This window comes from Salminus brasiliensis, chromosome 12 (genome assembly GCF_030463535.1).
Source record: "Salminus brasiliensis chromosome 12, fSalBra1.hap2, whole genome shotgun sequence".
NCBI classification, from domain to species: domain Eukaryota; kingdom Metazoa; phylum Chordata; class Actinopteri; order Characiformes; family Bryconidae; genus Salminus; species Salminus brasiliensis.
The window spans coordinates 33767494-33782817 of record NC_132889.1 but is presented as its reverse complement, the minus strand read 5'-3'; the positions used below and the strand labels follow the sequence as shown (position 1 = coordinate 33782817).

The 15324-nt window shown below is 45.8% G+C and overlaps 1 protein-coding gene across 6 annotated transcripts in view; it reads right to left on the bottom strand.

The window, feature by feature from the left end:
* Window positions 1–512: 512 nt before the first annotated feature.
* Window positions 513–15324, bottom strand: part of gpatch8 (G patch domain containing 8) — a 50067-nt gene continuing 35255 nt past the window's right edge. For 2 of the 6 annotated variants that reach the window (XM_072693132.1, XM_072693138.1), the window contains 5 exons: window positions 7854–7921; window positions 7680–7766; window positions 6354–6497; window positions 6050–6180; window positions 513–5817 (listed from right to left, as the gene is read on the bottom strand). In XM_072693132.1, the coding sequence (XP_072549233.1) occupies window positions 1836–5817; window positions 6050–6180; window positions 6354–6497; window positions 7680–7766; window positions 7854–7921 (4412 nt within the window). In that variant the 3' untranslated portion in view covers window positions 513–1835. Of the gene's footprint in view, window positions 5818–6049; window positions 6181–6353; window positions 6498–7679; window positions 7767–7853; window positions 13776–15324 lie in introns of all 6 variants that reach the window. The other 4 variants (XM_072693137.1, XM_072693136.1, XM_072693134.1 and 1 more) reach the window with 4 other exon arrangements.

The following is a 15324-nucleotide window of genomic DNA, read 5'->3' as shown; positions in this document are numbered from 1 at the left end:
TCCAATACTTTCAGGATGAGAAAGGAAGATGGGGGTGAAGTGGGGTGGAGATTATCAAACATCCTGACCTCACATTGTTGCTGAATGCAATCAAATCCTCACCGCAATGCTCCTCCAAAATCTAGTAGAAAGGCACAGGCCCTGGACAGTTAGTTCAATAAAAGCAGGACCAACTTTTTTTTTTATTTTTTTTAATACCTTTAAAATGAGCAGGTGTCCCAATACTTTTGTCCATATAGTGTAACCTGCGATGGCAGATTGCATCTGGCCCTTATGATTTAATTCACTCTAGTCTTGGTCACACTAGAGTGCATTATTAATATCATGCCATATTGGATCATTGTCCTACTGCACACTTGTCTGCATGTCTAATTACAATAAAGTTATATGAGCCAGTCGGATCAACTCCAAGCTTCTAGGGACGGCCAGTGAAACCTCTGCAAACCAAAATTGTGCAATAAACAAAAGACAAATGGATAAAACGAGCAGGAAGAATTCTAAACGCAGCCGTGTACATCTCAAAACTCTTTATTTTCTGACGCATCAATAAAGAATAAAAAAGTAAATATCATTGCTGCCATTTACAGTTCAATTTAAGTTTCCAATTTAAGTCCCTCCGCATTGCAGACCCGCTCCCTGACCGCCCCCCCGTTACAGCAGGATAGGCCTCTATAGTAGTAGTAGTACCAGCCCTGATCAAATTCATGAATCCGTTCAGATCCGAAATCAGTTTTTTTGTTATTTTGTTGTTATTTCATCACATCCTTTTCCTGTAGTATTTGTTTTTTTGTTTTTGTTTTTTTTAACAGTTACAAAGGTGTATTATTTTACAATACGCTTTTGTCTATAACTATTTACAAAGGGAGAATTATACAAGGGGGGAAAAACTCAGGAAAAAGAAATACTGGAAAATAATTTAAAATCAAACAAATAGAAAATAAAATTATTGCAGAATACTACAATCATACATGATGCAAAAGCAGCATCTTGGTGTACATTTTTTTTTCTTTCTTCAGTGCAAGTCAAATCCTTGACAAGGTGGGGGCACCCCCGAACAGTGTAACTTAGAAGGAACGTCAACATCTTGTGACATCAACATTTTGAGAAGCGCTTCGGTTTTCTTCATCTCACTGATTTACAACGAACCACTTAAAACTTCAATGCATTTAGTATGACAAATATGGCTTCAATCCATTCCACATAATTGCTGTTCCTGTTCTGTTACTCACTTGGAGGACAAAGCGTGTTAGGATAACTCCTGCTTATTGGCCTGCACTGGATGTGGTCAACATGTCATTCCCACAATCATGTTTCTCATTAAAGGACATTCCGTTTCTGCAATTTACAATATTTTCTCTTGACCGACATAATACCACCCCTCCGCAAAGTGAAGCCCCACAGTAACCATCCCTCCTCCCTCACCATGTTTGCATACTATAGGCCCATAGAACTGACCGAACCCCAGCCTATGGCTTCAGCCAGCGAGTCTCTTTGGCTGTACGGGAAAAACGGGATCAACAAATCACCACAGGAATCGACAGAAATACTCCAGTGGTGTTCTAGACAGGTGTTAAGAACTGAGCTAAAGCTCCTGCTCAAGATGCTCAGGAGAGTTCCTCATACAGCTTCTCTGCTTTTACCAAATGCACAAGTTCTTTTTATTTTTTTTTGCCAGATTTTGTCCAAGTCTAACGAGTTCCTCGTTTCTTCCACCGGTTCCAATGATGTTCTCTCGAGGAAGCAACGCAGTTAAAGGAATACGAGAGGTTTGCCGGCCTTTCGTCCTCCTGTTGGGACTGCATGAACTTTTGCCCTCTGAACTCCGAGGCTTCATCTCAGGAACCATGGTTAGGGGGGTGCTGAAGGTCCTGCCCTGAGAAGATGGGGTGAAGAAGAGGATGGAGCTGCAGGGCAGCTGCAGCAGCTGCAGTGGCTGGCCGAGGAGCGAAGAGAGTGGGATAAAGGGCTGCGTGAGGGACGTGGTGCAGAGCTAGCGGGGCATGGTGGAGCGCAGAAGCTGGGATTATATGTATGGGTTGCCCAGAAAGAAAGGCAGAAGGGTGGGCTGGGATCAGGCCAGTGTGCCCCAAAGAGTGCCCCAGGGAGTGGCCCAACGTATGACCCAAGTGTGATAAGGAGATGGGGGTGAGGTGGTGTTGGGGTATATGATGTACCTGGGCTAGCTGAGCATGAGCAGGGTGGGGATGGTGTGGGTTGTGGGGGTGGATGCCCATTGCTGTGGCAGCTGCATGGTGCTGCAGAATGGCGTGCTGCACCGTAGTAATGGAAGTAGCTGAAGCTGCAGACACAGCAGGCTGCTGGATGTGGATTGGCTGCAGAGCCGCAGGCGGAGGAGGTGGTGCAGGTGCAAGGTTGGCAGCGGCAGCCAAGTTGGCCGCGGCTGCAGCTGCAGCAGCAGAGGGGAAGGTCTTCACCTGCTTTGCCAAAAGCTGCTGCTGGATGTGTTGCTGTGCTGCTTGCTGCAGCTTGCTGTATTTCTCCATCTCCTCTGGAGTAAATGTAATGGGTTGGCTCTCCAGCGGTGCCAAGCCATCCTCTTCAGCCTCCATTCCAAGGTTTTCGTCTTCCATATTAGGCATGGGGTAGCCTGGATAGCCATGCAGGGGCGCCTGCTGGCCCATGTCAGGTCCGATTAGACGGCCATCCATGATCTGGTTGTTGGGGTCCTGTCCTGGCTCACCTTGGTAAGGAGGAATAATGTTAGATGGGTCTTGCTCAAAAATTGGCCTTGCTTCATGGAGCACTTGAGGTTCTGAAGTTGGGTTTTTAATCTCCTCTGGGACAGCAGCATTCGAGTTGGGTTCCTCCACCTGTTGCTGCTGCTGCTGTTGCTGCTGCTGCTGCGGTTTCTGCTGAACTGGTGGAGGAGGTGGTGGAGGAGGTGGAGGAAACTCACGAATGGGCTCCACCAGGATCACCTCACCACTTGAATCCGAACTTTTGCCCTGCCCCGACTTCTCCCCGTCATCTGTCCGCAATAAGGGAAGTAATGAAGGTTTCTTCCCGGCCTGGAGCTTACCAAAGAGAGGCAACATGCTCTTGTTTCCAAGAGCCGGGGGAAGCTTAGGTCCGAAGTAGCCTTGTGGAGGGTCCTTGATTTTGATTCCCAGTTTGCTTCCAGTTCCAGAGTCGTCCCCACCCTTGCGAGACTGGACTTTCTCGAGAAGCTGCCGGGCTGTGAATGAGTTCCGATGCTCTGCAGCGCTTCCGCCATCCCTCAACCCTCCTCCTCCCCCACTTCCTTTGGAGGTCTGAGTCGATGAACCGCTGTTCCTGCCCTGCGGGCGGGACGACGAGGACCTCGGAGACTGTGAACGGTAGATGCGAGATCGGTTGAAGTCGCGCCGGTGTGTGGTGCTATCGGCCCGGCGGCTGTGGCTACGGCGGTGAGACGAGCCTTTGTTGGAGCTAGATGAGCGACTGGCTGAGCTGCGGCTGCGGCTGTAGCTGCTGCGCCTGTAAGAGCGTGCACTGCTGCTCCTGCTGCTGCGGCTCGAACTGCGGCTGCTGCTGCGATGGCGCCTTCGCCGGTGGTGCTTCCTTCGGCTGTGAGAGCGGGAACGTGAGCGAGAGTCCTCCTCTGAAGAAGAGGATGAGTAGTGTCTTCTATGTGACCGTCCACTACCTCTCCTGTCATACTCGGAGTCCGAAGAACGCCTTTTTGACCTGTGGTGACGTTCTCCGTCACTGTAGTCGCTGTAGCTGTCGGAGTAGCTGTGGCTGTGCCGACTATAAGCGCTGCTACCTGCCGAGGAACGCTCCGAACTGCTCGTATAGGAATTGCTACGAGACATCTGTCCCCTGTTACGTCTGTGATTGCGGTCTCCTCGGCGAGATGAGCGGCTACGTGAACGACCGGACCGCCCAGAGTCCTCGCTGTGGTGACGGCGCTGTTCTCGAGGAGGTGTAGAGCGACGGTGAGGAGGGCGGGAACGCTGAGATGAGGAGCCACCATCCTCTTCGCTCTCGCTGCTGGGAGGTCGGCCTCCACCTGGACTCTTCTGGGCAGAAGCAGAGCAGGACGCAGCACTGGAATCAGGTTTCAGACGTTTGGTACCATTGTGCTCTTCTGAAGAATTGGGCTTTCCTGCACTGTTCTCTTCTGTTCCGGACTTCTGGGACACTTCTTTATGGGGTCGTTTTCTCCTTCCTCCCTCTGAAGCGGAGGTCCCTCCTCCTCCTGTCACCTGTGCTGAGGCACTGGCCCCACCTTTGTCATCTTTGTCTTTAGTCTCTTTACCTTCTCGGGCTCCTTCCTCTTCCTCTTCTTGAGCATTCGGTTTATTTTTGCTTTTCTTTCGCTTGTGTTTCTTCTTCTTTTTGGTCTTTTCCCCTGGTGTCCCCGTCTCCAGCTCTCCTTCTACAGCTGCTTTCTCCTTCTCTTTGCGTTTGGAACGCTTACTTGATTTCTTGTGTTTCTTCTTCTTTTTCTTTTTCTTGGAGCCCCCAGCTCCATCTTCAGTGCCCTCTAGTTTTTCCTTGTTTTTGTCCTTGTTCTCACCCTCTACAACCTTTCCTTTCAGGGAAGATTCTTCTTTTTTGTCAGTGCTGGTATGTGCTGGTGTTGCTGCTTTGCTAGTCTCTCCACTTGTGCCAGTGGTGGTGGTGGTGCCTTCAGTCTTGGATCCTTCCCCATTATCTCCACTAGCATTAGCTGGCTTGCCAGGCTTACTGGCTTTACCTGTCCGGTTGCCTTTGTTCCTAGACAGCTTAAAGTCAAAGTATAGAGGGTTGCAACTGTAGGAGAGGGAGGGCTGTGCCTTGGTAAACTCTAAGAGCTCAGAGGGCCACTGTAAAGTAGTGCTTTCATCTTTACTCAACACAGGAAAAAAAGGCCCCGTCGGTATGCGGGGGCCAGTCTCTTGAGGTTCAGAAGCCCCCTGTTTGGATTCTGTTGGTTGGGAAGTGACAGTAGAAGAATCTACATTGACCTCTACTGCTGGCGAGCTGTCTGACCCCTCCTCTGTCTTTACTTTGGGAGATGAAGGAGGATTCGTCTCCTGATCCTCTGTAGGTTCTTTCCCTGTGTCTTTGCCCGTCTCCTTCTCCATTTTGCAGACATTCTCTTTGGTCTGTTTTGGTTCTGCATCGCCTTCCGTCGATGTTGCCTTTTCTTCTTCTCCATCATCATCTTCCTCTCGGCTGCCGCACTGGTCTGAAGCCTTCATGAAGAGCAGGAACTGGAAATGGGGCTTGACCCGACAGTGCGCAGGAGGAACGTAGTGATAATACTGTGGTTCCTGCCCTGAGTAACCTTCTTCCTTCTTCATCATCATCTTCAGCTTGTTGAGGGTAGAGGCCAGGGTGCCTCCATCATCAGCCTGTGCTTGTTCGTCTTCCCCCCCACCCGTTGATTCTACTGTGGCTTGGGGACTATCATTGCTGGATGTTGTGCCTCCTTCCTCCACTGCAGCCTTCTCGCCCCCTTCCTCCTGCCCTTCTTCTCCTTCCACTGCTTCCTCCCCATGGTCTGCAAACACAGCAGCTGCGGTCTCCAGTTTGACTGGTGCTTTTTTGGCAAAAGAGAATGAGACACTGACTTTGGGAGCCTGGGGCCCTACACTTGGTGTTGGAGAGGATGTGTTCTTACGAAGAGAGAAACTAATAGCTGGGCCAGGTCTAGGTGAGCTCTGACCACCAACACCAGAACTTCCCTTGTCCTCCCCTGATGATCCCTCTGTGGTACAGTCTGTAGTCATGGGAACACCATCCACGTTTGAGAAGCCTCCATCATCTCCCTTTTCTCCATCGACTGCCACTGTGGTTTGCTTGAACATAGGCCCACTACCAGGAACACTGAAACGAAGACAAAATATATATATAAGAATATATATATATATATATACATTTTCAACATAAAGACAGATCCATTTCCCTAAGCATGCTAAGTTAATGGAAGGGAAAAAAAAAAAAAAAAAAAAAAAAAAAATCAATAAAAAGACAACCCTTAGCCAACCGAATGTCGGCTTGTAAGTCTTGTAGTACTGTCTTACCACCATAAGGGGACAGCAGTGGTCACTTTACTCACCAGTCTTGCTGTTTCCTCTGCTCTGCTAGCTCGTGTAGACGCCTCAGCATCTTCTCTTGCTTCTTACCATCCTTACGGGATCGTGAAGACACATTTCGTGCAAATTCTCTCTGCTTCAGCTCTTTCAACCTCTGTGGGAAAGAAATAAGAAGAGTCAAGCGAGAAAAGACTAGGTCAACTTGTGTTACTGAGGTTTTACCGTGTAGATATGCGAGCGAGAGAGAAGAATGTATATACTGCAAAATCAGCAATGCAGAGAATATCAGCCAAGGCAGCAATGCCCATCATGATCTCTCCCACTCACCTGTTTGTGTGCGTGGTCATAGGAGTTGATGTGATTGTCAAACTCCTGATGTTTCTGATACTGTTTATCACACAGCTCACAGTAGAAGTTAGCCCTCAGGTCTTCCAACGCCTTGGCAATGGCTTTCTCCTTTTCTGCATAATCCTGCAAACCAGACAATACTAATGAGTTTCCTTGAAATAACGAATGCAAGGCGAGGTAAACCACAGATGGTGCAAAGCTGAAGGTTCAGATACACGAAGGAGGTTCAGATACACGATGAAAACAGTGTGCAGAGTTTATGTATCAGCAGCATTCCAGCCACTGTCTAAATGTCTTTATTTTGTGTGAACATGTTATAGTTCTGTAAGCTCACGTGTTTGGTCAGAAGCTCCTTCTACATAAAATTTGTCACCTGGCGTGTTTAAGGTCATAGTAACTTCAGGCTCCTGCAGATGACGTTGCACAAGGGCTGTAAATACATGCAGGCTGTGTGACAGGATTCATACATTGAGAAAAGGTGGTTCAGTGCAGTGGGTGTCTGGTTGGATGTGTGGAAAAATGGGTCACAAAACAGATGTTAATGATTTTGGCGTAACTGAATTTGCAGGTGTATGGAAGCTTACGGTCGTACAGGTCTACCAGCAGTGGCAAAAACTCCAGTCTACAGGAAATTCGTGTCAGAATTGTGTCCAAAAGACAAGACTGATGCACAGATTAACATGTTTTGGGGCTTGCTTCCAGGCAAGAATTGCTTCTAGAGGCCAATACAGGTTCTTCACCACCAGTCTCTAAAAGAACACTGCACAGGGAACTGCAGGCCATCAATATAAGGAGCAGAGTGGCATGCAAGAGGCCTCACTTTTCCTCAAGAATGTCCTGTAGGCTGAGATTTCTGCCACTGCTGGTAGACCCGTACGACCGTATGCTTCCATACACCTGCAGATCCAGCTACTTTCTTCATTTTTGTGACCCATTTTCCACACATTGAACCAGACATCCACTGCACCGTACCACCTCTTCTCAATCTACGAGCCCTCTCGCACACCCTGCAGATATTTACAGCCCGGTCATCCTCATGCAGCGCCATCTGCAGTCACTACCACCTTAAACACGCAAGGTGCATTTGTGTATGTCTGGAGAGCTTATGAAAGACGAGACATGACTGTCTGTAGGTAAGTTCATTGTTCAGTAAATGATTTGTAGCACAGTCACATGTTTACCTCATACTCCCATAAATTGACCAATCTGTTCAGATGCAAGTTATATGGATGGTAGAAAAGAGCCAAGAGCATCATAAAATGAATTTACTGTTGATGGTAAGAAACCCAGTCATTCGAGTGTCACCTTGTACTTCTGTCGCAACTCCTCTGTGTCCTCTTTCTCCACTTCCAACACTCGCCGTTTCTCTGTAGCATCTTCTGCATAGTCCAGCTGCCAAACGAGACACACAAGGTCAGGCAGACGTCCTCAACCAAATTCATAATAATCATAATAATCCACACAAACACAATTTCTCACCTCCATCTCCATGCGCCCCATCCCCATGACGTCATATTTGAGGATGATGGGTACTGGGTCTGTGCGTCCTGTGAAGTGAGGGGGGGAGAGATAAAGAAAGAGAGGGCAGAAGTTAGACAATGAACAGGGCCCAAGAGACAGCGTGGGTGGGACAGCCTGCTTAGAGCACAGGGTGCTGGGTTAGAAAGACTGCCTTCAAGTGCAAGAGACCAGAAAGCTACAGTGAACCAAACGCTACTAGCCATTCTCACAGCTTCGTGTGCGGCACTCTGCTTAAATGGTCGTGCCTGGTACCACAATGTGACTTCTACAGGCTGGGCTGGATGCTAGGAGGTGCTAGGAGTAAACTACAACCTACTCTGGGCTTTTTTTTTTTTTTTTGAAGGGAGGATTTTTTTTTTTTTTTTTTAGTGGATCTGATCAAATCAGGGGAATCTCAGAAGTTCCATAGTTCGCAAGATTGTCAAATTTGTCGCAGTGGCCCCATAGTGGCCCCCATTAAGGATAATCCATCTTGCTGCCTCGCTCCTGCCGCACAGCCTGCAGAGTACTACAGATCTCAGGACTGCATATGGCCTGGAGGAATGTGCGAGAGGGACGGGGAGAGGAGGAAGTCACTGAATTACCGCACTTTGCCACAGCACTGCGACAAAATGCAAACTGCCCAATACGGCATCCTCCTCAAGCGGGTTTGGTATTGACGTCTATTAATGATCTGCTTAGCAAAATTACTCCTAAATACTTTTAGCCTACAGAGTCAACCCTTAATCATCAGAATTTCTCTCAGCCTGCCTTTCTGCTCTGTCAAAGCTAGCCTTCGCTGGCGTTTCTGTTGTAATTTAGAGGCCTGTACATAGAGATAGATACGCAAGCTGTGAAAAGAGCTAGATCAAATAATAATTAACTTCAGGAAAAAAACAAAAAAAACAAAACCAAACCAGAATGAAACAAAAGGAAAGAAAAAAAAAAAGGACAATCAAAACTACTCGGAAATTGACACGTAATTGCTTAATCCACTCATAACCAGCCAAACAAAGCAGAGAGAGAGAGATAGAGGGAGATAGATAGAGAACAGAAAGAGAATAAGGACACAAGCACTGAGCTACAGCAGCAGAGTGATGTCACGGGCTAGACGTTGCCATGGTGACAGTGCAGGGTTTTTAGGGGGAGTACTTACCTGAGAGAGAGTGGGAAAGGGTGGGTAGGGGAGGGTGGGCAGATAGACAGACACACAAACGGGGAGGGAGGGGTCTCAAATAAAAGAGAAAGGCAAAAGAACAGAAGTCATACTAAACTGCTGCTGCGGAGGCTGGCACCATGGTCACATTCAATCAAAGACTCCAATCAGTTATGTGGTTTGGTTTCAGTTTTTTAACTCTTCCTCTTTTTTATCATTATAAAATTCATTAGATTTAATGTGGAGGCTTAATTTTAACAGGTCGGTTTATTCCCTTGGGCTGAGGCAATCCAACTCAAGTTGAAATTAAGTGGCAACCTTTCATTACACCTTTTAGATTTCGGAGATCCAAGGGCCTAGGAATTAAGAAACGTTCACTGCACCACCAATTTCAGCATTTTCTCATGCTGTCCGCTTCTCCTAAGCCTTGAAGAACTTGACTCTGATGCTCTCTAAACAGCATCAGCTTTGTCCAATGCAGTATGAGTTCATAATAAAGCAAATATGAAGCGGTTTGGTTTAGAAAAAGGGAAATATAGGATGCTCGGTTAATCCTACACTCTTAAAAGTGTGATGCCATAGAGGAACCACTTTTGGTTCCATAAAAAAAAGATTGAGTTTGAAGAACTGAAGGTTCTCCTGACCTAAAAATATCTTTCACTTTAGGTCCCATTAAGAAGCACGTTCGTAATAAAGATGCAAATGCGAGTGTCTTCACACTCACACCTGTCACACACATGCTTCTTCATGGGAGGGGAAAAGAGCCAGAAGTGGTTCTTCTATGAATAAATATCCCTCAAATGACTCAAAGAACCATTTCTATCCAATTTGACCCCATTTTCTACCCAATCTAGAAGGACAATTCCCCAATCCCTAAAACTGTGTCTATGTAAAACTAAAAACAACAGTATCTGTATTAAGGCTATAGAAATCAAAAACCTGGCAGACATAACCTTATTATACCCTTATAATCTCATTATTGGACAAAAACTAAAACAGATTGTAGCCTGGAACAAAAAAAATAATAAAATAAATTAAAAAAGACCATCCCATAAATCTACAGCCTTTCATGACAACTATCACAACGCAATACCACCCCTCTTTTAACGCCGTGAACAAAACCGAGCCCTCATAAAACACTGAAAAGCCATGCTTGAAGCGCTGCCGTGACAATAGAGACGTCTAATTAATTCCTAGCCCCTGAGAAAATGAGACGCGTCATAATTTCCGAGCTGCCAAGCTGCTAAGCCTGGAGCCTCAGCCCAATGGTACAACTGTTCCTGTAATGAAATGATAGAGAAGAGCGTGCAGAACGATTAGGGCCTGTCGGGACTCCAGACTCCAGTAATCAGATCCCAGCTAGAGGATCATTTGTGTAGGAGAAGGGTTAACTGATCATGTGGACACTTGTGGACTTGTGAGATCCAGGTATGTTAAGGTATTGGTGACTTAGCTTTGGTTTGACTGATATCTCCAAAAACTGGAGAACACACGTTTTACTCGCTTCAGAGCTTCGTTAATGAACAGAGCTGTGAAGGAAACCCTGTAGGACCTATGAAGAGGTCAATGTGTCTGATCATTTCTGAAGGAAAGCAGGTCAGAGTCCCGAATCAGGCCCACGAACTAGAATGATCCATTTCCCTTCCCAGCAAGCACAATCTTGTGGGAGCAATAATAGTGACGTCTCATCTAGCATTGTGCATTCCGGTGAAGAATGTGCATCGAAACGAAAAAAAGGGGAAGTGAATCACAAGATCTCCCAAAAAAACTGAAAACAAACGAAATGAGAAATGCTCTAGAAGAGTAATGTCAATTACACGGATACACAGGCAGCAGAATGACGACTAATACAGAGAGAGAGGTAGAGACAGTTGAAGCTTATTAAAATACTGGTGCTCTGATGACGAGAATAAAAATAAAGAAATAAAATAAAATATGGGAGGGAGGGTTAAAAATTAAAATTGAGCAAACAAAAATTAAAGGAGAAAGAAAATAAAAGTAACCAATTAAATCGGGGGAAAAATAACATTTACCACTAAGTTTACCATCAGCACAACATGGCCAGGATCATAACGCTGCAAAAAAGAAACACCAATTGGTTAAGCAGGAAGATTGAGGCACACAGAGAGGGGTTGGGGTGGGGGTTTAGGGGGTCAAGGGGTCAGGGGTGAACTGTTAGGGGTTGGGGTTTTAGGGGTAGAGGCCTTGGTGTACCCTGTTACCACTCCCCTGTGTTTTGGGGATTCCAGGGATACCCCTCTCACCATCCACGGCTTTCCTGACATCCTTCTCCACCTTAAGCACTGCTGAGCTTTTACGAGGACCTTCATTTTTCGCTTCTCTGAATCTGCTGGATTCGGTTAATAAATTTAGCCATTTGTCCTGTGTGAGACTTTGATTTTGGACGTATTTCACTGGCTTAACGGTTCTTCCACTTATTGCATCCTATTGAATAAATGTAAACACTGCAGGTGGACTGCAGACTGCTGTTCTAGACAATCCGATTTTTAATGATTTATTTATTTTTAACAGTCCTACATAACCCATGCTCTTCTCTCTCCCATCAACCTCTTTCTGCTGTCGGACTCTATTTTCTGGACGTAAAACCTTCGATAGAACAAACAAATATTAAATAAAACAGGCCACTAGCCTTCCCTGCTTCCCCCTTTCCCCATCCACCATGCAGGTCAAGGTCTGTAAGTGAGTGCGACTGAGAGGCAGCGGCCGTTGTGTGTGTGTGTGTGTGTGTGCACGCTGCATCACTGTACAGCAGAAGGAGATGCGAGAGACATTACGTGGTGCTCGAGTTTTCAGCAGTACATTGAGCCTCGTCAACTTCCAGCTCCGGATTAGAGAAGGTGAAGCATGCATATCTGAGATGGACAATATCATTTTAGACAGCATTTCTGTCTGGGATCACATCATGTGTTAGGGATGGGCACGAGTAGTATGTAACTGTCGAGTCAACGAGCCGAAATTCTGCTTGTGTTTAACAGGCTGACATACAAAATAGGGGTGTAAGCGGTGGTTTCCGCGGTGGCACCAAAAAGACCCCCCCATGTTTTATTTCAGACCCCTACCAACATTGCTAACAGCTTACAGTTTACATTTACGGCGTTTAGCTGACGCTCTTATCCAGAGCGACTTACAAGGTTACTCGTATTACAGAGGTGGGCCAATGTAGTGTTAGGAGTCTTGCCCAGGGACTCTTATTGGACTGGGAATCGAACCCTGGTCTCCCACATAGTGTAATAGCTTACTGGCAGCTAGTGGCTTTATCTGTTGTGCCACACCAACCACTACATTAGGTTTAACCTGCATTAGGTTTAAGCCCTTAATGCAGAAAGGTGTATGCAGTAAGGTATCAGTCGGCTGATCTGTATCTGATGACCCTTACTATCAGCACTGGCTTCACTGCAGCATGACTGGGAAATAAGCGGTCACTAAAGAGAAACTGGGATTATGTGGATCTGACATGATTCTAGCAGCAGAGTCACTGGACACCGCTAGCAGGAGCGTTTCGGGAGGTGCAGCGACCCGGTGTGCGGTCGAATCTCAGGCTTCAGAGTTCCACCCTACGGATATACCTATAAGCTGTGTGTACTGTGTACTCTCCATACATCTGCATAGACTGAACTGTGATGTCTGTACCATGACACTTGGGTATGAATACACGCACCCCTAATACACAACCGCCATGGACCGTCATAATGAGGGCAACACTTTAAAACAGTGTGATGAAACAACGGTCAATTTTATACCATTCATTTTTTAGTTAGAAAAAATCCTCTAGAAAAAAGTTTCTTCGTAAGTATTTCCCACTATAACATCACTCGAAATGCCCATCCCTAATCTCTCTACCGGTCATCCACTTTCCTCTGATTGTGCACTGCTTAAAACTCAAGATCCACCTGTCTGGTTCTGTACGACCGGCATGCTTTGCAGGAGAGGGGAGAAGAGATGGGCAGGGTGTTGCTTTTGGACACTTGTCTAATACGAAAGAGGGGAGTGGGGGACGCAGGCGGGATGGTGTGAGATTTTTCCCTGCAAGGCAAAACACCCGAGCCCCCACCCCCTCATCGGTGACACACATACACTCTCACACAACACACACACACACACACACACAAACCCCACACCCACATTATCACATGTGTACAGTCACTTCACAAGAGTGGACACAGGCAGACAGGTCGACTGAGAGGCGGAGGAAGAGGTGTGGGGGGGGAGAAGGGGGATGGGTGGAGATTCAGGCTCATTCTGCAAGCCATTCAAAAGAATTATGGGGTGAGAGGGGGGTGAGGGGTTGGAGGTGGAGACACGTTCAAAGCCAATCAGAAAACCCAATCTCATGTTCACAGCCAATCAAAACACCCCCCCGTCGCAGCCAGAAGTACACTGACACATGAAAAGTGGCTATTTGGCTTTTCTAGCGCAGGTCAATCCTGAACGTAATCAAGGAAAAGCTGCTCATTGGTTTCTACGTTGAGCTACAGGGTTTTGTTTTTTTACTGATTTCATTCTGGAGTGAGTTTTGGATCGTAGCGCTGGTAATTCTGAGCAGAGAAAGTTTAGTGATTGTAAGCTTACAGGAGGCAGCTAAGAGAGGCCGTTAGGCTACACTGTAAAGGGGGGAGAGTTATTTCATCCTCATTTTGCAAAAGAAAAACATCCACGCGCTCGCTCTCTCTCTCACACACATACACATATACAGACACACAAAAAGGGGTTCCTACAAACCTTACCTAAAAAACAAAACAAGAGCAAAAAAAGAAAGAAGAGTAAAAAAAACAGTCAATACAATGGAAACTCAAAGCATTGGGGAGACATTTCAATAAAGTGACAGAAGCAGGGCTCTGTGTGGGAGAGATAGTATAGGGTGAGGTTAAATGCTCCACATCACCGTTCCCTCGAGGAGTGAAAGCCAAACCTGTACATTCAGATCAGTGTTTCCAGCACCATTCAAGCACCATCCAAAACTGACAGTGCCGTCATCACTTCACAAACAAAAAACACAGCAGCTGATTAACAAACCCTCCTGTCCTCATTAAAGCAACGTTATGTAGCTATTCTACCTCAAAGCAGCAGCTTCAGAATCATGTCAATGCTTCCTGAACTATAACAGGGAGAAGAGCGTCTCCGTCACTGCAATTCTGGGTGCTGCTACTGTAAAATCCTGTAGTATTACTCTACCGCCTCAGTCCACATGCTTCTTTACCGTAAGATGCTGCTGCTGTGTCTCTGGATCGCTTGTTCAGAAATGCATGTGTACAGCTGTCCATGAGGGGGCGCTCAACAAAGCGGGATTTGTATTTACAGCAGTGGAAAACGTGTGGAAAAGTGAATTACTCTCCCCAACTGTAGAGGGAGCCCAGGAGCAAATCATAGCAATTCTCACATCTGCCATCCCCATTTAATCTTCATATGCCACACCTTTTCCTGTACTGAGGGGGGGGAGGGACAAACCAGGCAGCTTCTTTAGCATCTTTTAGCAAAGCCAAAAGCATTTAGCCAATATTGCAGCAGGACAAGTAGGGCTGGCCTGAACAGCATTTAACCGGTTTCTAATACTCGAACTCTACTCTCTTCTAATAAACATTAATATAATTATCTATATATCCGAGTACTGTGATCACCAGTATTGTTTTTTTATTTTTAATTGTGGACACAATGTAAAGAAAAAAATGCCAGATTCACGTCAAAAAATGAAAACATCAAAATACAAAATTGCAAATAAATAATAATAAATAAAAATCTCACAATACAACACTTCGCTTACAGAATCGCAATGTTTTGCAATATAGTGAATCTTCAACCCTGCATCCCCAGGTTCTTGCAAATACACAGCCCTAATAATAATACAGGCCTAATAATAATAATAATAATAGGTAACCATAATTCATTACTGCAGCTTAGAACATTTGCAAAGCAGCAATGTATTTCAGTTCTGCTTCTGGTGATGGTGCAAAAGAACTAAAACCAGCTTTTTAAAACATGTCTAATTTAATAGGTCTAGTATATGCAGGTTGCTGACGCAGCTCTCAGTTAAAGATCAACATAAGTACATTATTGCTGTTGAACGGATCCACAGAAATGCTCCAAAATGAAAAAAATCCTTTTAATTAGACATTTATTGAAAGACCCCCCCCTTTTCCTGTAAACTTTAAGTTTTGAAAATACAGGGTACCCATCAAACCTTGTGCCCCAAGTTTTGCACAGAATGTTTTTCTCATTATTTCTTATTATTTATTAAATTCAAGAGGTCTGCACTGGTGAATTCCTAGACATCCTTTT